Source organism: Hyperoodon ampullatus (assembly GCF_949752795.1).
Source record: "Hyperoodon ampullatus genome assembly, chromosome: 1".
Classification (NCBI taxonomy): domain Eukaryota; kingdom Metazoa; phylum Chordata; class Mammalia; order Artiodactyla; family Ziphiidae; genus Hyperoodon; species Hyperoodon ampullatus.
The window spans coordinates 130,863,405-130,890,592 of NC_136914.1; the positions used below are offsets into that span (position 1 = coordinate 130,863,405).

Sequence of the window (27,188 nt, forward strand, 5' to 3'; positions counted from 1 at the left end):
CAGCCTTATTCCATGATTTAAGGGGACATTTGTAAGAGCAAAACAGTCAAAAATATCTTAATAACATGATGGTTTTCAAAGGGCACTCAAAGGCAAAATGTGAATATGACATTTCAACACTGATTAGTAACATGAATATAAGGCAGATATTCCATTTAAGACTAAATTCAGCACATCAACTTTGTGACATACAGAGATTATTCCTAAGTGAATGAAAGATTTTATTTTTTATAAGGAAAGTGATTTTTTTTTCACACATGCAGAATAAGGTAACATTTGCTTATAGATGTGTGTTAGAGTTTGAAAATTCAGGTTACTTTCAACTCCCATTATGAAAATATTAAAAGTAGTACATTTTTAATTTCTAAGAGGTAATACCAGCTGCTTCATTTTGCAGCACTGTATTTGTTCAGGGATTTAACTCATGTGCCTGGGAGCATATACTTTTTAGAAAACATTTTAGTAAACATTTGGATGTTGTCAGACTTACAACTCTGGAGAGAATGTGCACTCTTATTTTAATTATGTTTTAGCATGTGGGTGTATGCCATTATATTTCCTTTAAGAGTTATATTGATATATGACAATTAGATATAAGTAAATAATGAAAGTATATAAGTATACACACATATCTATATGTATACATATACTCATATTAGAATCCTTAGAGAAAATACAGCAAATATATTTGCTATAATGATTATATGCAATTCTTATTTCCTTTAGTATAATAGCGATTTAACCAACTACTGAAATTGACTTAATATCCTGGCTTATAGGTTTATTTTAGTTACAATAAAATGATATCTGAAACATCACTAATATGATTCACAAAGAGAAGATACAATTTGTTGCTTTTGAAGATCTAATTGTGTTAATAACATATATTCTGGTGTTTTTAATATTCCATACTACAGACTTGTGCAATACTTTAAATAGAATTTAAGTACTAGTTGGCATGTGTTCAGTTTCTATGAAGTTCACATTTTCTGCAATGCACTGACAAGCAGAAATATTGCTAAAATCTCATTTATGTTATGGACATGGGTAAGCATGACAATCAAGGCTGGGTTAAATATGTGACAGCACAAGGCCATGAGAGGAGAAAATCTGTAAACAAAACCTCTTACTGGAGCAGAACAAATGCTAGGAGTCTCAACCAGAGCATTGGATGAAGAGTCGATGCAATGTCCAGAACATCAGAGGGTCTGGCAGCAAACTACAAACTATCACTCCCTGAGCACTTGGACGCATAGCATGAGATCATTGGTAACAATGCTGACCTACTCTCAGGGGTAGGTGGTAGAAACAGTGAGGGTTCCAGGGGAGATTCCCAAAGGAATATCAGCATCACCGAATTTCACCAGCTGATAAAAGGCAACAGACAAAAATGTTTGGAGCAGGATTGAGTAATGTGGATTTGGAATGGCAGGAGAATAAAACTAGCAAACCCAAGGAAGATCTGAAGGTCAACTATTATAATTTGGACAGTAGGTGAGAATGACACATCAGGTATAAGGAAGAAGTCTAATTAGAGCCAGGGACCAAGCTTGGGGTCAGACTCAATGAAGCATCAATGATCGGTGAGCACCATTGTTCATACATCCTTCCTGACTCAGGACACGATTGGTTCCTGGTACACTGGGGCAGAGCTCTGGGGGTACAACGGGTGGGGTTCAAGTGGTCTGGGATTAGAAAGACTAGAGATACAAAGGTTGTGAACCAAATTGCATTTCATATGGGTACTGGAATTCAAGACACAAATGTCATTCCTATGGATGCAACTTTTAAAACAATCTGCAACCATGCTTCTGAAAAGTAAAGCGCACTCAGGATTTGGGTCTACAACCTTACTGTGAGAGCCTATATGGGCACTGTATGTACCAGAGATGTTTATATTAGATCCCTAGCATACAGAAATAACTTCAAGCGTCTTATTCTAAGCTGTCAAGAAATTCTAGGTGCATAAAGTTTCTTAATGAAGTGTTATCACCTATACCTAGATAAGATATGAGAAACTCATATACTTTCATTTTGTGTAAACAGTCTGGGGGCAATGCATTTTCTGTAATGCCATTACACATTGCCTATCTTCCAAACATGAATTATTACAAACAATAAGCATTAGAATACCTAAAGTTTTTTCCTCCATTCACATGATGGTGAGTTTGAATTACATCACATCCCAAATATTTATTTTATTTTCTCCTGTGTTTTACTTGTGAAGATGTGCATTTTGAAGGGCAGTATAGGATGACATATAAAGTTATGTAATTTAAATTTATAATAGGGCTTCCCTGGTGGCGCAGTGGTTGAGAGTCCGCCTGCCGATGCAGGGGACACGGGTTCGTGCCCCGGTCCGGGAGGATCCCACGTGCCGCGGAGCGGCTGGGCCCGTGAGCCATGGCCGCTGAGCCCGCGCGTCTGGAGCCTGTGCTCCGCAGCGGGAGAGGCCACAACAGTGAGAGGCCCACGTACCACACACACACACACACACACACACAAATTTATACTTTAAAAAAAGTATATTCTTAACGCTAAGTTTAAAAAATATACATATATTAATGAAGTTGTATGTTTTGATTTCTGGAATACAAAGGAAAAGCAGTATAGTCAGAATCAATAAGATTGGTTCCCATCTCTAAAAAAATGTAAAGCTCAATAATCGCAAAATTTTTCAACAGTGCTATCACAAATATTATAATTTTTTTCCTCAACTGTAGTCATTGGAGGAAAGTTTTGCTTATTTGCAGAAAAATAGTTTTGTAAACTTTGTCTTTCACAACTTAATTTTTTCATAAAAGTACAAATAAGACTTCACAGCTGTCACCACATAACACAGACTTCCCAGCTTTTAACAGCCTAATCATTCTTTTGTTGTTTCAAACAAAGAAGCTTCATTCCATTTGAGCCAGATTGTTTTAAATGCTTCTTTTTCAAAATTAAGTTTTACCTTTAAGAGAAGGTGTAGTTTTTATATCACTTAGTAACAAGGAAGGAGGTTTTCTTTTAACCTCTTTGTAGTCTACCCATCAATAAATGACAGACTTCTGCTATTTAATCTAGAAAAAAAGCCATATATTATCACCTCAATCTGGCCCAAGATAAACTTGTTAATAACTGCAGTTTATGAATATTTATCATGAGACAAGTGGTTAAAGAGACAGTACAGCTTTAATTCTCAGGTAGCATTTCTGATAGTCCTGCAACTTAACACTGATTAATCAGACTGACCGAGGCTTTAGAAATACAGGCTTGCCTGAATTTGTCATATCTTCTGGGAATCTTTTGTTCCTTGCATTTCAAAATGCTCTGATCTCTACTGAAAATTACTCAAAACCCTTTTTGGGACAGATTTATTCTTGACCAAAGCTTCTGCAGGATGCAAAATTGGAGCTGGAATCAATGAGGGCGGTTGAAATCACGATCGTTAACTGATCATACTTTCTTAACTGAAAATACTAGGAGACCGAACATAGGACTTTGAAATATGACACCGTCTTGAAAGATGTGGCATGCTATTATGAAGTAAAATAAAATTCCACATTCCAGAGCTTCAGTTCCTTCCAGGTGCTGGTTTGGGTCCTTAGCCATTCTTCTGCCCCTTCTCGCTCGTTCCTAGTGCTGTCCACTGTGTGATCTATTTTCCTGAGAAAACTTTCCACGAGATCTCTTGAAAGCCTGAGAACTCTTAAATTCAGATGAATGATAATGAGTATTGTCAAAGAGGCAGTAAAATTGAGTCCTTGGTCCTGGCTGCTGAGCGGGAAGCCACAGGAGTTAATTGTGTGAATGGTAATGAGACCAGGGAAGCAGCAGATGTTCGCGTGCCTTTACAATCCAAATCCCACCAACAAATTCCTCCCACAGAAACTGTGAGGGACATCTTGGCACCCTGGAGATGGAGCTAGACCCAGCCATAGCCTCATGCCACCTGCTAGACCTATTGTTTAAAAAAAAAAAAAAAAGCTTATTACAATAACAAAGTTGTTTGCCGTCTTTTGCAATGACTTTATGGCACCAGTTTTACCACAGTAGAGGAATGGAAGGAAAAGAAACATCTGATTCTTTACAGAGAAACATTTGCACCCAAAACAGTTTACTTACATGGAAAGACTGATGTTTGTTATATGATGCCTACTCTCCTGATAAACCATGCCTGCCTTTTCCTCTTGTAAGTCCCCCCAGGCTGTTTATTCTATAGCAGATTTACAAGGCCACATGGTTTTTCATGACATGAAGAGAAAGGGCCATGTTTGTCCCTACAGAAAATCAAAAGAGAAAAAGGATGTAGGATGTAGAATTGTTACCAATAATTCATTTCTAAATAAAAAGTAAAAGTCTTTCTAAATAAAAATAAAAACTCTTGATCTTTTGAATGGTCTTAGCCAGAATGCCCTGTGAATGATCTGTCTTTATCAAGTTAGAATTTTACTGATGATGCAGTAATTGTATTTTTTTAAGTGTCTAAGACTGGGAAGTCCAGAATGCCCTACCTTAGAAAAATGAATGATCAGAATAGAGACAAGCAAATTAGAAGAGACCCTCACATATCGGGCATTTAGGTTTGTGGAGCAGTGTTTTCCATATGGCAGTTTAGGGCTCTCCCTGAGGACAGTAAAATGGTATGAAACTGTGAGAAATTCTATTATATATTAGCTACGTTTACTTTTTTTTTTTTTTTTTGCGGTACACGGGCCTTTCACCGTTGTGGTCTCTCCTGTTGCGGAGCACAGGCTTCGGACGCGCAGGCTCAGCGGCCATGGCTCACGGGCCTAGCCGCACCGCGGCATGTGGGATCTTCCCGGACCGGGGCACGAACCCGTGTCCTCTGCATCAGCAGGCGGACTCTCAACCACTGTACCACCAGGGAAGCCCGCTACCTTTACTTTTGAGGACGTTTTCAGAAATCTTGGTATTATATTCCTGGTAGAAAAAAGGGGGTCTATTTCTAGTACTGGAAAATGGGGTTAGTTTCAATGGCGACTGCAGACATGGTAGATCTGTCATGTTTATCCTGCCCTAGAAGAGAGGCTCAGGTGTCTCTGTCCGGGTTAAATAAAAGCTGCTTCACTTCTCACTTTTTGTTCAGCTGGTTGACCCTCATTATTATAAAAGCAATTAGTTAGGCTGGAATTTCTGAATCCATTGTGGACAGCCTTTGATGATCTTGCATTAGTCATACAGATTTGAGTTAGAAATATCTGTATGCTTTGTAAGTTGATTTCATTGTTACCAGTGCAGGTTTGGGATTGCATAAGCTCTATGGTGCTAGATTTTTCTGTTTGTAAAGATCCAAGATTCTATAGTAAATAAAAAATTGTGTTCTTTTCATAATAATAAAATATGTGCTTCTGATTTACTGAGAAGTCAGAGATGGAAGCATGTGGGAGCAATATGTAAATGCCAAGCAAGCTGTTTATACTGGGATCTGCTCCTGCATAATAATCATTATCCAATGCTAGCAGAAACCTTTTGAATTTAAAACACTGTAGAGTTCCAGCAAAACAGAAAGAACCACAGCAAATGTTGTAATTGCTGATTATTTCTGAAAAAATCTCAAATATATTTACTTTTTTTTTTTTTTTTTTTTTTTTTTTGCAAACCGGGGATTTCTATAAGTTTAATATTATCCAGCAAAATCATTCTAAAACAATTTCACCGTGCTTTGGTGAACTGCTCTGCATAAAAATGCAGGGGGAAGGGTTGGCTATTGAGATTTGCTTTTTTGTATTTCTATTACTGGAAGAACACATTAAAACAGAAATGCACAGCCATTTTGTCTAAGAAAAGTTGTATTGGGAGTTGTGGGAAAAGTGAATTTTATTTTATTATTTAAATTAATGTTAGAAATTCAGAACTTCTGTGCAGACTTAATGATGTGCAGTCTATATACGCTTCTTAAAATTTAAAGAAAGGTTTTTATTGTTTTTATTTATTTAGATGGTTAAGTTCAATACTTTTGGCTGAGAAAGATAAAGCACATTTTCTTGCCTTAAATGATGTTATTTTCTTTGCCAGGAATGTTAGTGTCTTTCATATAGGCTCACAACAGAAAGCAGAGTTTCTAGAAAAGTTTGTCAAAATAAATAATATACTCTTGAGTACTCAATGTAAGCAGGATATCCAGGTGCAGTTTTATGTCTTCCTCCTGAATTTAGGATTCTACCCTTTACACAAGAAAATATTTGCGGAGAGTAACTTATCACTGGGAAGACTGGTGATGTTATGACCAATGATGCAACATCAAAGAGTCCTTGCATGGGAAGTGGGTTCCTTTGATCTCAGGTCAGTTTCTCTTGTACCACATTATGCTTCTCCCTTGTGTCAGTCCCCTGGTTGGCTTTTGCTCAAGCACTGGAATATTTCTGATTATAACATAAACAAGAATCTGAATGGCTACTCTCCTTTTCTCAGTTTCCCAGACTTTCTAGTTTCATGTTTTAATCTACAAATGATTGAATTGTGTTCCCTTCTAGAAGAGCCTGGTTTCAGAGAAACCCGGACACCTGGGATATTTAGAGTCAGAAGAATATTACCTTTACCTTTCTTTACCTCCTCCGTTTTTTCCAGCTTTTCCTAAGAATCACTTCAATTAATCTTGTAGCATTAATAATTTTCAAGGGTACCATCCAAAGGACAAAACAGTGATGATTTTTTCATTATTGCAAGGATTACAATATTTTTCCATGAGATGGGTACTGATATCTTTCCCCACAACTTCATTGTTTTGAAAAAAAAGGAAGAATTCAAAAATGGGACAGGCTTTTTCATTTAACATCTAAGAAACAAGTAATTATTGCTATATCAGAAGTAGATTTTGGATGCAGATACAAACATACAAATTCAATATCAACTATGTATTAGCTGTGTAAAAACTTACTTAAACTTTGCGAGTCTTAGTTTCTTTATCATAAAATGGTTCTAGGATTAATGTGGCAGACAATACCTGCTCTCCACACAACAGCCACTCCCTCCTCCACTCTGTTAACTGAATCCCAATATTTTAGCACTTTATATAAATTGAAGGAGCTATTCCTGGACCCCAGGGCTAAAATTTTGTTAGTCTAGGCCAATCATGACAATTCCCCTCTCCTTGCTAGAGATTCAAGAATCATCATGGGACACAAATCTGAAAAGAGCTTTAAGAGGATATCACTAGAAGGCTCCTAGAATATATTTTCTTTGTTGATGAATAAGACTCTATAAAGGAAATACTACCTTTTTGTAACTCTATATTCAGCTGAGTGGGAAGACATTTCCTAGAATTGTAACAGCCATCTTGGGAAGGTTAAGGAACCCATGTCACGAAGGATAAGGCAGCACATTCAAGATGAAAGAGTAGAAAGATAGGAGAAACATGGTTCAATGATGGCATTACTGAGCTGCTTAATTATTCAATGTCAGAAGTGTCCTATCTCTGTACATCTTGTATTTTGAGATAATAAACTCCTTCCTGTTGACACTTTGCTTGGGTTCTATTACTTGTATCCCACATGTTTCTAGCAATTATAAACATTTCATTATTAAGATTACAGTAAGAATTAAATGAGGAAATATATATAAAGCACTTGGTACATAATACTGGTCAATAACTATTACCATTATTTTTATTGTGTTCCAAGACCTTGACTTTTAATTACTATGTGAGATATGACTATTTTAGATAGTATTTTTTTTTATGACTAACTCATTCTAATTGTAAACTCTTAAGTCTGCCCTCTTAATTACATTTTGGAGTAGATATTTTCTAAAATGTTTTACTGTTTTTAGGCAGACCTTTTTAAGATGGTTTACTGTTTAAAAGAGAATCTTCTTTGGAAATTAAATTCCTGTGGATAAAGAATATTGACTATAATTGGCTAATTTATTATAATTAATTTATCCAAATTCAAAATAAATGCTAGATGATAATAAAGAGGCACCATGTTGTCACAAATGGTAGCCTGCTATGTGCCTTATAGAGACTAGGCATCATATTCAATGAAAGCCTAGTAAATTTCCTCAGTTTTGTTCCAACTGAAACATTTTCTGTATAACTGACATACATTCAGACATTTACTATATAAAAAGTATGTACAAACTGTTCATTTCTTTTATAGGTTATAAAGGAATCAGAAATACACACATTTCCAGGGACCACCTATATAGCTAGGTATCTGCTACATGTTCTAAATTTATTAATCACTGATTTTCTTTATTTTATGAAATTTTAATTATTCTTGACAAACAGTGCTATTTGACAATACCTTGAACTTTGCCTTTTCCTTGTGAAATTAAACATCCCTCAATTTGATAACTTTGCTCTTGCTGCACTACAGATCCTAGATCACTCCTTCTAAAAGTGATTCAACTGGTGGATGGTAACTGTGAAGTGAATAATTTCTCACAAATTCTAAGTGAATAAAAAACTGGACATTGGAGCTGCAATTAAGCTAGCCATATTTACTAACAGTAAGTTTTTTTTATAATTTTGATGGTAATAGATATTATTTTATAATTTTGATGGTAATAGATACTATATTAAAACCTCCTTTCGAAAAGCTTTATATATCCTAAAATAGCATGGATTTGATTTTCATTATTTAAGAGGATGTTAATACTTCTAAGTCATTTTAGTTCTCCTTTATACTTTTATAAATGTTTTCTTAAGAGTAGACACCAGTCTATGTATAGGGGGATGCTCCTAGTTGGAAAAAAAATGGTTGGATGAATTAGATATTTTTTAGGAACACTCAGAATTGTTACATGTGCAATGGATTTTAATATGAACACAAAAGATTTAAGCACTGGCAATAAACTTTTTGTCTCACTTCAATTTTTTTCTTTATCTTGAGCTAGAAATAGTGAAGGATAAATAAACAGTGTACTGAAGATTTCCTTTCCCATACCACTGAGTAATGAAGGAAGATTGGCATGAAGAAAACAGAAAGCAAATGTGCCATTTATATATACTTGACAGATGCAAAGCACTCAATCAGAGATTCCTAACCATATACATATGTACAAATATACATATATGTATTGACATTGGAAATATTTTTGTCTTCAGAAATAGCCCTTCGAAAAGAATTAGATCTCTTTTTTTTTGAAAAGTATTTCCCTTCCAAATGAAAAGTGTACTGTCTAAATAGATGAGGACGGGAGTAACTGGTATAAAACACTGGATCCAGAGAGCAGCTCAATTCCCTCTTTTTCTATGAATTTAACTGAACAGATAAGTTTTCTTATATCCCTTCTACTTATATTCTTGAATAAATGGAATCTCAGCCTTGGCCCTTTCTATGGTAACCTTCACCACATGCCAATTGTCTAAACTCCTTGGAGGAGCAAAATCTCGCAGCACATAGGATGTGAGTATCATTATGTCAGGGTTTTGACCACTTCGGATAATAGATTGCTCTTCGTAGAATTGCTTCACAAACTTTTAATGTGCACAGGAATCAGCCTAGGATCTTATTAAAATGCAGAATCTGTTTGAGTAGGTCTGGGGTGCTGGCTGAGATTCTGCCTTTCTAACAAACTTCCAGATAATGCCCAAGCTGCTGCTCTATGGACCATACACTGTACAGTAATGCTTTAAACTAAGAACTCAGACTCAACTGACTTAAGGGCTTGCCCTCCCCCTGAGGCCCTCAATTCTTCTCAGCAGCAACTTTTGGAACATAATTTGTAGTCTTAGTTTCTGCCTCAGGATACTGTCCTGATGAGAAGGAAATTTAAGAGACTCATAACCAACTTTGCTGCCATCTAGTTTAACTCTGTGATCCTTCTCAGATTTTGACTAGGCTCCCAGTATATGCCCATTTTCAGAATACTGGATCTTAGGTACCTGTCTTGTTCTCTCCGTGTTAATATCGAATTTCATAACCTGTCTGGCTCAGAAGGCTTGAAGTCCTAAAATGAATGGCAGCTTACCTATATAACTAGCATCTGGACTCAGCTGATCGCCTGTCGCCAGCCCTTAAGTCGCCTGCTGGAACTTGGCACTCTACCTTTGGCAGGACATCCCAATACTGATTGCCCACTCAGAGAAAATTGGCCTAGCAGCTGTCACTGCATTTCATAGACTCCATCTCTTCCTGGCCTCCCACCGATGCTATGACTGCACAGCTATGACTCCAGGTGTGTGGCCCTCCTGTGGGCATTTATCCCATTGTTTTGATCAGAATTCTCCTAAAATCTATTTCTGTTCTACAAGCCTCAGGATAATGTGGGATCCATTCTCATTTCCCAACCCTAGATCTTATATTGATAACTTTGTCCCAATAAAGAGTTCACACTGTTTAGCGATTTTATATAGCATATTCTTGAATAGATTAGTAAATGGAATACAGGGAGATCAACATGAAGAGATGTAATATGCCTGATAAAAGGCCTAATAGTGTTTTTTTAATTTTTATTTTTTAATTGTAGTTGATTTACAACGTTTCCAGTATCCAATAGTGCTTTTTAAATTAAAATCTTATTTGAGAATTTTTATCTTCCCTTGTCATTGACAAGATATCATTATCAAATTACATCCTGCTGTCCTAGCAGTATTCTGTGACATGACATTAAAAAAAAAAAAAGACACTGCTTATCACAAATGATTCGATAACAGGCAATACTAGATGTGTATCCTACCAAATCTATAAGATAATTAAGCACCTGATAGACTTCTTTTAACTATATTAGACACGCTTCCATGGTTTAGGGTCTGGAGGTATACTTAAGTATATTTAATGGATCTTGTGGAATTTTATTCAGTGAACCAGTACATTTTCAAGATCACCATAGATCAGTACCACTAGTTTTGTTAATTATGGTTCACAAGTGACCTTCATAAATCAAAAATGCAGAGAGTTTCATCATTCCAGCATAAAATTATACAAGCATTTAAACCAAAAGCTTGCAAAGGAACAAGGACGGTGGTTATAATTTACGTTTTTTTGTTTGTTTGTTTGTTTTCTCTCTTGAATGGATGTTAGGAAGAAAACAGACACACAGAGGTTAGCTAAGAAAAGGAAACTAACCTTTGCTGTATGTTTACTCTAGGCCAGCCTCTATAGAAAGCAATTTTTAAATTCTTACAAGAATTCTTTATAGTAAATAATGATTATTCCCATAGGATTAGACAGACTCAGAGAAGATAAATAATTTGTTCAGGATTACACAGCTACCAACTGGTGGTACCTGCATTTGTACATGTGTTGGGCTCTGTAAAAAGTCAAGTGTTTTTTTTTTTTTTTTTTTGCGGTACGGGGTCAAGTGTTTTTATTTTAATCTTAAACAGTTCCAGAGTACTGAGATTTCTTAACTTTACCAACTTTTGTCTGGTAAAGCTCTTGCTCTTATCTAATTTGCCAGGATATATGGTAGAGTAATTATTTAGGCTTGTTGCAGCCATTTGGTGTCAAGCAAGACCATGAGTTCCTCTTACAAGCCATTTCACAACAAATGCTATGAGAAAGGTTATGATTGTATGCCAATCTGCAAGAAGATTCTGAGATCCCATATTAGTACAAATTAATAACTAAGAATTTTTAAACAAAATTCACATCTTCTTGTAAGAAATTTTAGTGACTGTAATTTTGTGTTCCGGTACCAAAAAAAGTCACTATCCTTCATGTAGTAGAGAGATACACAAGCTTTACAACTGAGTCTTACATTTCCTTTCCTCCTCAGTAGGAAAGAAAACAATAAAAATTTAGAACTATAAAGCTTCATTTTCTTTAAAACAAAAGCAATCACAATAAATGGCACAATAAAAGTGTTATTAGAGGTGACAGGATATATTGCATATGCCAGCTGGTATCTTTTCTCTCAGTTTAGCAATTTTCATCCAACTTGGGCTGACATGGTAAAAGGAGATTCGTGAATAAAATATGCACAACAGGAAGGAAGCAGCTGAGATTCTCCTCCAGGAGCTGAGTACGTATCATCACCTAGAGTGCCATAGTCCTCAGGAGGAGAAGCCACCCCCTTTCTGGTCAACAAAGGCTGCCATATCAAAGGTGGACAGACTTTAAGGAACATACTATCACTGCTTCTTCAGTAGGATGGCTAAGAAGTTGTTTTAGAGGGTTTACCCCTTCTTCATGACTGTAAAATTCCAGAAGAAGAAAGTTCAATCCAATCATCGTTAGATAACAACTAACAGAAGTTTATCCTTTTTTTCTCCCCTGACACAAACCCTTTCACAAACACCAAGTGATATGGAAGACAGTTTTTTTTAGTATTTTCTATTCAGAGCTACCAAATAAGGACATTTTGAATTGCTGGAACTAATCAAAAGTTCGAAGGAAAGATTTAGTTTCTATTCTGTACTTTTTGAAAACAAGTTTGAAAAACAGAGTAGTATATATTAAGGAGAAATCAAGAGCAAAATACTATCATGTAGGAATATATAATTCCTCAGGGAGAGACCGGCCAGCTGAAAATGAAGCAATATTTGCTAAGGATGACAGAGCAAGCGAGAAAAGCCCTTCTGCATGAAAGGATTCAAAGTTCTTTCATGATTTCCTCATGGAAACACATTCCTTATGAGTTTATATTAATTTACAACCTATTTTAAATATTTCAGTAAGTTACTTCTGAAGCTCTTTTTCACAATAATTAATTCTGTTCAAGCTCACTGTCAGAAATAAATGAAAGATTTTAAAGATATTTTTACTTTTTAAGCATAGGGAAAGATGTCTTTCACATTAAGGTAATCAAATCCATTGCTCTTGGGCTTTTGGGGGGTAGACTTACCAAATCCACAAAGAAGACTCTCCTAGAACTAATAGAATTAGATTACCTTTGAATTCTCACCCCTACTTCGAATAGTCACTAATTCCTTTCTTTGCTCTTTTGGTGTTTGCAAAGGGGTTCACTAAAGCCTGAATCGATACAATTATTGGCTCAGATCGTGAGAGGTCTATGCCGGATGGCTATGGGTTTCTAAAATTCCAGTTGCTTGTGGTAGTTTTCCTAGTTTGCCTATAGGGTTTGGGGATCAGCAATTTGAAAGGGCTACAAACTTGTGAAACAGTTTATTCATGGGGGCAGAATGTTCATCAGCGTGATCCAGTACTAAATACATACATTATAGGCATGTCTATTCTGCACGATTTGCCACACAGCACTAGTTTCTGGGGGTGGGGGCGGGGAGACAATAGCTTATAAAATGCTTTTGAATGTCTAAAAAAGAAGGAGAGGTCACGCTACGACTCCGAATCCTCTGCTTTCTTTTTTGGAAAGAACCTTCTTAGTTACTTTAGCTGAGCTCTGCTGAGAGTAAGCAAAGTGGAAAAATCAGAAAATTACTTTTTTTTATATGTTTCTGGGGGCAAAAGAGAGAGTGGGAGAAAATAAATGGAAAAAAAGTGACAGTGAGATTATGTGAAAGAGCAAATATGCAAGTGGATGAAGACAGCTGAGGAATAATGCAAGAGGCATGAAAAAAAGCAGCAAGAAAAGAGCCATGATGATAAACTTAAAGGGAACTGCAGAGCAGAAAGAACATCATAAATAATCATATTTTCAAATAAGAATAACATATCAGTTTCTGTGACCTGGATAGAGCACAAACCTTCCATGATATTTCCTTAGCATTTTGATGCACACAAAATGCAATTTTCAGCTCAGGCATTTTATTCTTCAATGTAAACAAGCTTTGGGTTTTTAAAATACATATCTTGAAAGTGTTTTCATACATAATACATATATCACAAAAATTTGACTTGTAAACTACTGAGTCCATGTCCCCCCAAGTATTCATTGTGAAGACTCACCACGTATAGACAGTACCTTATGGTAGAAATTGACATGCTAAAGCATGAAATGTCTTTTACCAAAGGTAAATAGAATTTTTTGAAGTACAGGACAAAGAAACATCATAGCTAATTTTGCCCAAACTCTAGGAAGGAAGCGTTATGAGGTAGAACTATATTGTTAATTAGTTTCAAATGCTTTGGTATTCCTTTCAATCTTGCTAATTAAGAGAAATCAAGAGTGGAAAATAGCTCCTTTCTTATCTTCAAGGAATAAAGATGAAAGAAAAACAGAAAATGAAACCTCTTTTCTTGTTCTGCTCTTTAAAACAGAGCCCCAAGAAAATCTGCTTGTGCTCACAGAAGGAGAAAGCCCCAAGTATTTACAGAGGGGGAGGGGAAGGAGGTGGGCTGAGAAGCATAATTAGAAGCAAGTTTTCACATTTTATTAAATTCCTCCACCAACAAAATGCACTTAGAGGTATTTTAAGTTAAACCAGTACTTAAGGACTATGAAAAGCAAGATGATTGCATGTTTGTGGAAGAAGAAAGGGCAATTAAGAAAACCAGGCCAATTTAAAATGCCATATAAATAAAGGCGACCAGAAGTTGATTTAAAGTTTGTCTTCTGTAATTTGTCTCTCCTTTGTCGTGGCACGCTCAGAGAAAGTGAACGTGGGGGACGGAGGGGGGCAGGGGAGGGGAGGGGTGGAGGGAGGGAGCCTCTCGGACCCTCCTCCTCCGTCTCGCTCCGTCTCTCTCCCTCTCCCACCCGTCCGCCCTGCCTTCGCTTTGCGGACTCCAGCGGCTTCTGATTTGGAAGCACGCTGATTGGCTGGAAGCGATTCAACGCACGCGGGGCAAGAGAGCTTTGTCTGAGTGGAAGTGAAGTTGTACAGATCTTAGACTGGAGTCAGCGATCACGGGCGCTTGGTCTGCAGCCGAGCGGAGAAAAGGAGAAAGAATCGCTGGGAAAAGAGCCACTGCAGACTCCGCCGGCGCCCTGCGATAGATGGACACCGACTGCACAAGGGGGAAAACGCGGACGTGATACTCTTTCGCCTGCCAAGAGAACAAACAGCCGCACAAATGCAAGGACTGGACTCCATGCCGATAATATCTGGAAGTCGTGACACGGTGTGTATAAAACAAAAGTTTGCGAGCTGTTAATTGCTGTGCTGTGTTATTAAGAGACGCTTTCAAGTTTCGAGTACCAAATGTAGCCTAGCTTTAAGTTGCCAAAGGAAGCTGAGGGAATTGCTATGCTGTTTTAACTTGCTCTGTGAGAGGAATCTCATAAAACTGACCGATGTACCAAATGAATGCTAAGATGCACTTTAGATTCGTTTTTGCACTCCTGGTGGTATCTTTCAACTCCGATGTACTGGGCAAGAATTTGAAATACAGGATTTATGAGGAGCAGAGGGTTGGATCGGTAATTGCAAGACTATCAGAGGATGTGGCTGATGTTTTAGTTAAGCTACCTAATCCTTCTACCGTTCGCTTTCGAGCCATGCAAAGGGGAAATTCTCCTCTACTCGTGGTCAACGAGGATAGCGGGGAAATCAGCATAGGGGCAAAAATTGACCGCGAACAACTATGCCAGAAAAACTTGAACTGTTCCATAGAGTTTGACGTGATCACTCTACCCACTGAGCATCTGCAGCTTTTCCATATCGAAGTTGAAGTGCTGGATATTAATGACAATTCTCCCCAGTTTTCAAGACCTCTCATACCAATTGAGATATCAGAGAGTGCAGCAGTTGGGACTCGTATCCCTCTGGACAGTGCATTTGATCCGGATGTTGGGGAAAATTCCCTCCACACGTACTCTCTCTCTGCCAATGATTTCTTTAATATCGAGGTTCGGACTAGGACTGATGGAGCGAAGTATGCAGAACTCATAGTGGTTAGAGAGCTGGATCGGGAGCTGAAGTCAAGCTATGAGCTTCAGCTCACCGCCTCGGACATGGGGGTGCCTCAGAGGTCTGGCTCATCCATACTAAAAATCAGCATTTCAGACTCTAATGACAACAGCCCTGCTTTTGAGCAGCAGTCTTATATAATACAGCTCTTAGAAAACTCCCCCATTGGCACTTTGCTGCTAGATCTGAATGCCACTGATCCAGATGAGGGCGCTAACGGGAAAATTGTCTATTCCTTCAGCAGTCATGTGTCTCCCAAAATTATAGAGACTTTTAAGATTGATTCAGAAAGAGGACATTTGACTCTTTTTAAGCAAGTGGATTATGAAATCACCAAATCCTATGAGATCGATGTTCAGGCTCAGGATTTGGGTCCAAATTCAATCCCAGCTCATTGCAAAATTATAATTAAGGTTGTGGATGTTAATGACAATAAACCTGAAATTAACATAAACCTCATGTCCCCTGGAAAGGAAGAAATATCTTATATTTTTGAAGGGGATCCTATTGACACATTTGTTGCCTTGGTCAGGGTTCAGGACAAGGATTCTGGGCTGAATGGAGAAATAGTTTGTAGGCTTCACGGACATGGTCACTTTAAACTTCAGAAGACTTATGAAAACAATTATTTAATCTTGACAAATGCCACGCTGGATAGAGAAAAGAGGTCTGAATACAGTTTGACTGTCATCGCTGAGGACAAGGGGACACCCAGTCTCTCAACAGTAAAACATTTTACTGTTCAAATCAATGATGTAAATGACAATCCACCCCACTTCCAGAGAAGTCGATACGAATTTGCAATCTCAGAGAATAACTCGCCAGGGGCATATATCACCACTGTTACAGCCACAGATCCTGATCTTGGAGAAAACGGGCAAGTTACATACACCATTTTGGAGAGTTTTATCCTGGGAAGTTCCATAACTACATATGTAACCATTGACCCATCTAATGGAGCCATCTATGCCCTCAGAATCTTTGATCATGAGGAAGTGAGTCAGATCACTTTTGTGGTTGAAGCAAGAGATGGTGGAAGTCCAAAGCAACTTGTAAGCAATACCACAGTTGTGCTCACCATCATTGATGAAAATGACAACATCCCTGTGGTTATAGGACCAGCACTGCGCAATAATACCGCAGAAATCTCCATCCCCAAAGGGGCTGAAAGCGGCTTTCATGTCACAAGGATAAGGGCAATGGACAGAGACTCTGGTGTGAATGCTGAACTCAGCTGCTCCATAGTAGCAGGTAATGAGGAGAATATCTTTGTAATTGATCCACGGTCATGTGACATCCATACCAACGTCAGCATGGAATCTGTTCCCTACACAGAATGGGAGCTCTCAGTTGTCATCCAGGACAAAGGCAATCCTCAGCTGCATACCAAAGTCCTTCTGAGATGTATGATCTTTGAATATGCAGAGTCAGTGACAAGTACAGCAATGACCTCAGTAAGCCAGGCATCCTTGGATGTCTCCATGATTATAATTATTTCCTTAGGAGCAATTTGTGCAGTGTTGTTGGTTATTATGGTGCTGTTTGCAACTAGGTGTAACCGAGAAAAGAAAGACACTAGATCCTACAACTGCAGGGTAGCGGAATCAACTTACCAGCATCACCCAAAAAGACCCTCCAGGCAGATCCACAAAGGGGACATCACATTGGTGCCTACTGTAAACGGCACTCTGCCCATCAGATCTCATCACAGACCGTCTCCTTCTTCATCTCCTACCTTAGAAAGAGGGCAAATGGGCAGCCGGCAGAGTCACAACAGTCACCAGTCCCTCAACAGTCTGGTGACAATCTCATCGAACCACGTGCCAGAGAATTTCTCATTAGAACTCACCCATGCCACCCCTGCTGTTGAGGTAAGATCATACCCTCCACCTATTCACTGACAAAGTCAGCTGTTAGTGATCAGAAGTTGTGTATGTGTTAGTTCTTAAACGTTTCCATTACTAAGTAACAATACTAACAATATGCAAATTAAATAGGATACCAGTTACATTATGTAGGTATAGTAAGTATACACACCTTTTGCATACTGTCTTAAGTTTTTCATAAAGAATTTACTTGCATGTACCATGTGTAATATTGAAAAGTAAATGTGAAGCTAGCAAAGGACTATCTAATTAGAGTCCCCTTATCCTCAGATTATGATACTTCAAGCTAGAAATAAACAGCCTTGCTTTATTCTCAGTAGTTGTGGTCTCTAAGAAAAATAAAAAACTGGGGTCTCCAGAATCCCATCTCAGTGCATGTGTATTTGTTCAGCTTTTGAAATGTTTCTGACATTATTTTAACTACATGTGTTAGAATGTATTTGACAGCATTTTCCATGTATTTTTATAACTGAGCACTTTAATCTGAACTATAAGATAGAGGGAATCAATCAGTTTTCTATAAGGGAGTCCTCTTTCAAAAAGAGAATGTCAGCTGTATGAGAGCATCCAAATTTCTCTGGGATGTATTTCAGTTCTGTTTGGTGGCTGGCTACGTGGTCCTTCAGAGTCCAGCATATGTAAATCTTTAAAACGGAGATAATATTAGAAGATAGAATTAGATAATTAGCATGAAATAGTGAGTAACTGTATTTGCTTGCTTCAAGCTTTTGAGTATTGGGGAATTTGTTTCCAGGAATCAGTACTGTCTGTTTGGTTTCCAGCAGGTCTCCCAGCTTCTTTCAATGCTTCACCAGGGACAATATCAACCAAGGCCAAGTTTTCGAGGAAACAAATATTCCAGGAGCTATAGGTATGAATTACCCTTGTGCTACCTATTAATTCTCAGATAACACGAATGCTGAAGACTAAAAACTATACTTTCTCTGATTTCTCATTCTAGATATGCCCTTCAAGACATGGACAAATTTAGCCTGAAAGACAGTGGCCGTGGTGACAGTGAAGCAGGAGACAGTGATTATGATTTGGGGCGAGATTCTCCAATAGACAGGTTGCTGGGCGAAGGATTCAGCGACCTGTTTCTTACAGATGGAAGAATCCCAGCAGGTAAGAGCGTGGTGATAGATAAATCCTTATTTTCAGATCGACTACACCAGTGAAGTGAGCAATTTCTCCCATGCTTTTATTTCTTCTTTGTTCTTTGCACTAAAGTATCTGTAATACACACACCATTAGCAGTGAACATAGACTGAAACAATTTTGAATTGTTTAATTAAAATTCATAGTAAACAGTTGGTAGAGAAAGGGAATAAGCAGGAGAGCTTAAGAGGACAAGAAGGAAGGAGTGGGGAGAGGAGGAGAGAAAACGACCCCACTCCCCTCCTCTCTCTACCCCATCTACTACCGCCATAGGACACTCTTGAGCAACTCTGTAAAATTACTGGGTGGTTGTTTTTATTCAGAGAGCCTGTTTTGGTGCTGAGAGAGAGCCTGTAGTGGTGAACTGGACTATAATTTGGAGGACACATTTCCTGTGATGGGAACCAACCTGCATCATCAGAGATTAAAATACACCAGGGAATGGTACACTTTAATCACTAAAAATAGGAGAAAGAATGCATCTTTGTAGGCGGTAGGCATGGAATAATTTTGCCACCTTTCATTTTATGTGTCCACCGTAAATGGAAGAGTAACAGAAGTCCAAGAGGGGAATTTATAACTACACAGCTAGATGGAGGAGACCCTATTAAGTTACGAGCTATGTCTTCCTTAGACTCCCTTCTCTCTAATCCTGCAGTAGAAACTCTCAGATCCCGCAGAGTAAATACTGACTGCATCACTGTAGCAACCCTGTTACTAAAGACTGTAATAATATATCAACCCTTAGGAACATATTCCTTTGGCTACTTATGTTTCTAAATTCCACGGAATGTTGATCAAATAACTGCCACTTGACAAATAAATAAGTGAAGTGATAAATGAAAGAAAGGCAGAACAAAACTATATTACCTTGCTGAGTCCATGGAACAACTGTTGTCTAAGTACAGATAAATAAGAGAATTTAGGAAAAAGACATGGGAGAGCTTCAGAGAGCCAGAGAAATTCAGTGGAAATCAGTACACAGGAACTCTTATCTCTCGTAAACTGGAGTAGTAGTGGCGGCAGTAGCGGCAGCAGTATTAATATCAGTCCTAGCAGTCGCAGCAGTGGTTACCAGCGACGCCCTAGTACTTACTCTGGGCCCATGAGGAATTCTATACCTGAACAACCTCTTGCAACACTTTGACATAGGAATTAATGGTGGCGGTAATAACAGTAGTGTTCATATTTTTTTTTTAGATTTGAAAACTGAAGCTTATAAAGGTTAAAAAAAAGTATCCAAAATCAAGCAATTTGTACATGATAGAGGTGAGATTTGAACCTATCCCTCTACTCATTAAACACTAATCTATCAAGAATAATATAAAGTAACAGGTTTTAATTTTTTTGTAATATGTTGAATGTCATATTTGTTCTTACATTCTGAAGGCTTACGGTACTACTGTCTGTAACATATTAAATGCTGCTTATTTAATGATGCGATTACCATAATAGATACTGCATTTCTGGCAGGATGAATGTATGGGAAGGACTTCTAGTGGCATGAAGGGCTACAATCAATGTACATTGAGAGCCGAGATACTTACAGTCACCCATGGTCTCTTTTCTTTTTCTTTTTTTAATGCATAGACTCCCTAGACCCATTTAAAGAGAAATCCTTGAAAACCTAGTGGAATACCTATGGCCTAAGACAACTTGCTCAAAGAGGAAGAGTTTTATCTTACCCATGAAATGAAAGAGCGGGCTGAGTTTCTATGATTCTGTGATCCTGATAGAACACTAAATTTGAATATTGATCCCTAATTTTGAATAAGATGATTTCCCAAATTACATTATTTCATAAAACATAACATCATGGGTATAATATCAATTATCTCATTATATATGTTATTTTTTCAATTGTAGAAAGTCGACTCATTGACACAATTCTATCAGGATAGTTAAAAGGAGAATAACTGCTCCTACTTAGATAACCTTGCCATTTCTGAGCCTAAATTATACCTAAAGTCCTTTTATAATTCTGAAATTGTAAAATTCAATAGCTAATCATGGTCTAATTTTTTAAAAAAGGTCACGACGCCTCTTTCACTCTATCCTATATTTTCAAAGTTGCCACCACCAGCTATGTACATGGCAGAAGAGTTACCTAATGCTTGAATTAAAGTGATTAAAATAAATGTTAAAGAATAAAGACATCTGGGAAACAACAGGTAGACATTGATAAACTCTAGATAATAGTGAGTCTTATTTAGTGAGTAACTTGAGTCTCCTCCTAAGTTACATTTCTTTTCAAAGTCAGAGGCTCACCTTTATATTATCACCAATACCAGTGAATATATAGACAATTCTTTACAAAACAATTCCATGTTTACACAATCATACTTAATCTGGGTGTGTGGTGGGAGAGCTGGGGTATGGCATCGTACTGCAATAGATTGTATCAGAGTACACACACTTCTGCCTGACTAGCAACCTGTCTCTATGTGGGGTGTTGTAGAAAGTATTCTAGAGGCATAGAGCACCAGGAAATCACCAATGATCCATAAAATATCTTAAGCTTTATGCATGGTTGGCTATTAGAAATGTGCATAATCAAATATCTGTACAAAGATAACCATCCCTTAATTATGACCATCATTCTGATGATACATCACCCATATTCTGGCTTATTCTTCACCCTGGCAGCTTCTGCTGGCACATTAGGGTGTAAAATTTGTGATTTGTAAACTTTATATTCCCAGGAAATATCCCAAGTAGAAAAAAAAAAAAAAAAAGTAAGTCCACATCTGAATGCCATTAACAGAAATCAGCACAGTTTTTCTAAAGCATGAATATTTTTAGAACTTCAGTGTCTTATTCCAACAATGTTTTTCCTGCATTAGACTGTGATCAAATATAGATTATCTTATGTTGCTTTGCCTGCCAAACAGGGTCATTTCTGGTCATTCATTCTATTAATTCCCACAGGAGGATCCTGCATTCTGAGCAGTAAAGTCAGCACGCATTTTTGTCTGTTAGCTCATGTTTGTCAACATACTTTCTTCCTTACTCAGTCAACTTTGAACCACAACACTACATATATGCTTGCAAAATCTCGCTTTTCCCAAAGTATTAGCTACACCAGGATGTTCTTGTGATACTCCTCCTTGATTGGGCACGTTCCATTTTTTTATCATTGGGTCATCTGTGATTACTTAATTCAAACATTTGTCTTTAATTCCATGTCCTCACCATTCTCATGGCTGGTATCCTACTTCCGGCCTTTCTTCCATGGCTGGTTTTCTGTACCAGCACATGAATTGATATTCACTCTCCAGCAGCTTCTTTCTTTGCCAAATCTTTCTTTCATACAGCTTGAACAACTTTTTCAGAACATTTTAATTTATACTTTTTGTTTCAAAAGCAATAGTTGACTTTTGTTGCCTGGCAACACCTAATTCAGCTATTTATCTTGGCATTCCAAGGCCAATGAAATCCACTCCTAGCTTATTAACTTTCTTTTTTTTTTTTTTTGTATCTTTTGCAATAGGCAGAGCCATCTCTTCACGTAATACACCAATCCTTTGCTCATGTCACCTTTCTACTTGAAAAACTGGCTTCTCTTCACTTTGTCTTCTATTCGTCTCTCAAAGTTTGTTTCAAGTTGCTCTTTCTTTAACTACTTCAGCATCCACCTCTACTCGTTTTTCTTTTCTTTTTTAAAATTTTATTTTTACTGAAGTAGAGTTGCTGTACAATATTGTATAAGTTATAGATGTACAATATAGTGATTCATAATTTTGGAAGGTTATACTCCATTTACAGTTATTATAGAATATTGGCTATATTCCCTGTGCTGTACAATATATCCTGTAGCTTATTTATTTTATACCTAACAGTTTGTACTGCTTAATCCCCTCCCCCCTTCCCTCTCCACTGTTAACCACTAGCTTGTTCTCTACATCCGTGAGTCTGCTTCTTTTTTGTTATATTCACTAGTTTGTTGTAGTTTTTTAGATTCCACATATAAGTGACATCGTACAGTATTTTTTTTCTTTTTTTTTAACATGCCCTCATCATCGTATAGTTTGGCACTTGAACTGGGCATTTATGACTTCATTTGTAACACTTGATTATTCTTATACCAGAAGCCATTTGAGGGCAGGAAGCTATCATAGCACTTGACATATGGCAGGCTCTTAATAGATAATTGATTGATTACTCAATGACTAATGGCTTGATAGATGTTAGGCATATGTTTTTCTCCTTATGTCCCATGCTTGCTTCCTGCCCTACCTATAAAGTCTAGCACAGGGGCAAAATTGGCCATCATGCTGTGGGAAAAAAGAGTTCTCTCTTTCTCCATGACTTTCCCTTTCCAGAGGAAATTTAACCACCTGACAGAGTTTTCAAGGAGTGACAGGAAGGTTGGCCACTTGCACCACTAGCCAACAAGTTCTGATTCATTGGATACGGTGTGGAACATCTGTGGCACTAAGTTACATGTATACTGAGGATGATTTCGAACAGTTGAGTCTCAGGAAAAAGGTTGAAAATATCAATGAAATTAAGAAATGCCCTCTTCTGTGTCACTGCTCTTCCATCTCTATTATTTTGGCCCTCCTTCTCTCCATTAGTCTTTATTCATCAATTTTTCATATTTTTTGAATTTTAAAATTTTATGTTAATTTTTTATTACTAAAGCCCCATTTATTTACTGTGAAGTTATAAAATAGCATTCCCTGTCTAAAAACTCCTATGACCAAATTTATTTTTAATATGAACTGTTGTTTGAATCACCCAGATGGTACTGATGGTTATTTTCATTATGTCCAGCTCTCTAGAAAGCTGATCATGCTCAGGATTCTTAGAAGCTTGTGTAATTTTTCCCTTTTCCCCCGTCATTAAACATTAAAACAAAACAAAACCAATCAAACAATTGAGTCCTTCCTACAGAATTAAAGACCAGAAAACAAATGAAGAGGTGTCATCAGGTCTATTCCCCTTCCTTCTAAAAGGATATGAGTAAGACAATATAGACAGGTCTCCTTTCCATTTTCAGAGACTCAGGGAATTAGGAAAAAAAAATTCATTACCACTTTGATAGTTATTTCAGCACTTAGAAAACCTCACTGCTATGAAGGAATTCCAGTTACTTTCAACACATTTTGGTTTTGTCCACATTTAAATGATGCACAACGATAGTTGGTAAATATTTCCAAATAGTAATAATGCATTAAGTCAGCACATCTAAACATCTTTTTATTCTTGCTTATTTAAATTTAACCCTTCTTCATAGCAAAATGACACAAGGATTCTCAATATTGCTGTCTTTCTCTCATGCCATTGTGATTCCCATGGGATTGGCATTCACACTATCCAGCATCTTCCCTACTTTGAATTTCTAGCCTTCCTAGCAAGCAGACATTTCTTCTCACAGTTCCTGCTCTCATTTTTGTCCCTCAACTTACCCCTTCTCTATTAAAAATTGAAGCCCAGAATGGATGAGGTGTAAGGACAGAATTATCTTCAAGGCTCAAATGATGAAAAGCAGTGACTTCCACACATTTGAACAAAGTCCTTTACTTCTCCTTTTCTGAAAGGCAACATTTATTCTTCACTTTTCTTTTTTTGTGCATAAATCTTTTCCAAAATTTTGTTTTAAGGCATAAGAACACTAAATACGGGATATACCCTGCTAACAAAGTTTTAACTGTACAATACAGTATCATTATCTGTAGGTACAGTGTTGTACAGTGGAGCTCTTGAACTTAATCTTGCTTAACTGAAAATGTATGCCTGTTAATCAGCAATTCCCCATTTCCCCCTCTCCCTAATCCCTGCTAACCACCATTTCACTCCTGGATTCTACGAATTTGACCATTTTAGATGCCTCATATACAGGGAATCATGCAGTTATGTGTCCTCCTATGACTAGCTTATTTCGCTAAGCTTAATGTCCTAAGATTCATCCACATTATCACATATCAGAGAGTTTTCTTCTTTTGTAAGGTGGAATAATATTCCATTGTATGCATATACTACATTTCCATTAAACATTCAGTGGACATTTAGGTTGTTTTCACATCTTGGTTATTGTGAACAGTGCTGTAGTGAACAGAAGAATGCTAATATCTCTTTGAGATCCTGATTTCAATTCTTTTGGATAAATATCCAAAGATGGGATTACTGGCTCATATGGTAGTTCTCTTTTTTAATTTTTTGAGTAACCTCCATGTTATTTTCCATAGTGGTTGCACCATTTTACATTCCCCACAACAGTGTACAAGGGTTTCAAGTTTTCCTCACCACCCCCCTCACTTGTTATTGTTTGGGTTTTTTGGTTTGTGTTTTATTACAGCCATCCCGTAATAAAACTGGTTTGAGGTGATTTCTTATTGTGCTTTTTGATTTGCATTTCCCTGATGATTAGAAAATATGTAGTGAATGCCTACTCTATGCAGACACTTTAGACCTTTCCCAGGTGCTGTGGGTACAACAATAAGCACACTGGACAACTAGCTTCCCCTGACCAGGGATTTGGCATTGTTCAAGAGTCAGCCATTTTTTAGTAATAACTTGGGAGGAAGAGAAATCTTTCTTAAGCAGCCAGATCTACAGAATTAGCTCTGAATATGTAAGTATGGCTGATATCAATCCAATTTTCATTCAAATCTAAGATAATTACTTTGCATTTTCTGAATTCTGTCATTTGCTCTAAAATGAAATCATGATATTGAAGAGACCTAAGCTGTCACTGAAAAAGATGGATGGTTTGTGGAGCATATTTTACATCTTCACATTTCTTGGTTGTTCTGTAGTTTAGTTATCACATTTGCCAAATTTAGAGTTTTGCCCTCTTCATTTTTCTGCTTTTCTCATATCATCGATTATTTTCTATGAGTGTAACCACTCACATTCCAACAACGCATCACAACATCTGGAAGAACTAACCAATGGTTTTTCATATTCTTCTTCTTTTGATGACTTTTCCAACTCTTTGAATTTCAAACCTCTAAAAGACTTCTTAACAGGGTAACTGCAGATGCCTGGTATTTAAGGATAATTTGCACTGCTGTTTTAAGGAACAAGTCGATAAATAATCCAGAATAATTTTAAGAGAGATTGATAAGTATAATTACCTGATAGCTTATTATATTCTCAATGCCTCCATTAAAAGTAAAGTAGGTCAGATAGACCTCAATATCTGGAAGGAACTCAACGGTATTACGCAAGGCTTATCTGGTGGCATTCTAAAGTTATGGATTTCCCCTTACAGCTCTGGGCTTTTATAGAGTTTATGTTCAGCAAATATTTCACCACCCACACCTTAGTTCTTTTCCAAACTTCTTCATTAGTAAGTCGTCAATCCATTTTCTCATTACATGAGTAGCAGACGGTATCCCTGAGAAGTACATGAGTCATAACCCTCCTCTGCTTATCTGATAGACAAAAATATATATATACCAGGTCCATAAAACCAGTAGTCAAATCAAAGTTGTAATTGTAGTCCACCTCATATGTATAATAATGCGTTAGTATCATATCATAGTTTAAGATTGTCTTATTCTATGTTTTAAAAAATAAAATGATAATTTTTTCTATTATTTTGAGTCACACGAAGTATAATAACGAATCCCCACTGCTTTCCTTGAGTGCAGCTATGAGGCTGTGCACGGAAGAGTGCAGGGTCCTGGGACACTCTGACCAGTGCTGGATGCCACCTCTGCCCTCACCTTCCTCTGATTATAGGAGTAACATGTTCATTCCGGGGGAAGAATTCCCAGCACAGCCCCAGCAGCAACATCCGCATCCGAGTCTTGAGGATGACACCCAGCCGGTAGACTCTGGTGAGAAGAAGAAGAGTTTTTCCACTTTTGGGAAGGACTCCCCAAACGATGAGGACTCTGGGGATACCAGCACCTCCTCTCTGCTCTCGGAAATGAGCAATGTGTTCCAGCGCCTCTTACCCCCTTCCCTGGACACCTATTCTGAGTGTAGTGAGATGGATCGATCCAACTCTCTCGAACGCCGGAAGGGACCTTTGTCAGCCAAGACTGTGGGTTACCCACAAGGGGTGGCGGCCTGGGCGGCCAGTACGCATTTTCAAAACCCCACCACCAACTCTGGTCCCCCACTTGGAACTCATTCCAGCGTGCAGCCTTCTTCAAAATGGTTGCCGGCCATGGAGGAGATCCCTGAAAATTATGAAGAGGATGATTTCGACAATGTGCTCAGCCACCTCGGTGATGGCAAACATGAACTCATGGATGCCAGTGAGCTAGTGGCTGAGATTAACAAACTGCTTCAAGATGTCCGCCAGAGCTAGGAAATGATAGCAAAGCATTTTTGTTTCCATATATGTGGAAACAGGTGACAGCGAAAGCCCTGAAAGAACTGGCATTGCCACATAGTTGCATTTATCATAAATGTGTCTGTGTATATTGAATATTAAATACTGTATTTTCGTATGTACACGATGCAAGTGTGATTATTTTAATCTGTATTTTAAAAATACATTTGTACCTTATATTTATGTGTAA

At 37.6% G+C, this 27,188-nt stretch overlaps 1 protein-coding gene across 2 annotated transcripts; it reads left to right on the forward strand.

Annotated features, from left to right (window-relative positions):
- Positions 1-15,045: 15,045 nt before the first annotated feature.
- Positions 15,046-26,974, forward strand: PCDH18 (protocadherin 18; the record flags this gene model as incomplete). Of its 2 annotated transcripts, none has more annotated exons than XM_079706763.1 (4): positions 15,046-17,532; positions 18,330-18,418; positions 18,509-18,672; positions 26,307-26,974. In XM_079706763.1, the coding sequence occupies 4 exons, from the start codon at positions 15,046-15,048 to the stop codon at positions 26,972-26,974; spliced, it is 3,408 nt and encodes a 1,135-aa protein (XP_079562889.1). The 2 variants fall into 2 exon arrangements, with proteins under 2 accessions (XP_079562889.1, XP_079562890.1); XM_079706764.1 differs by having other exon boundaries at positions 18,333-18,418.
- Between the last annotated feature and the right edge of the window lie 214 nt (positions 26,975-27,188).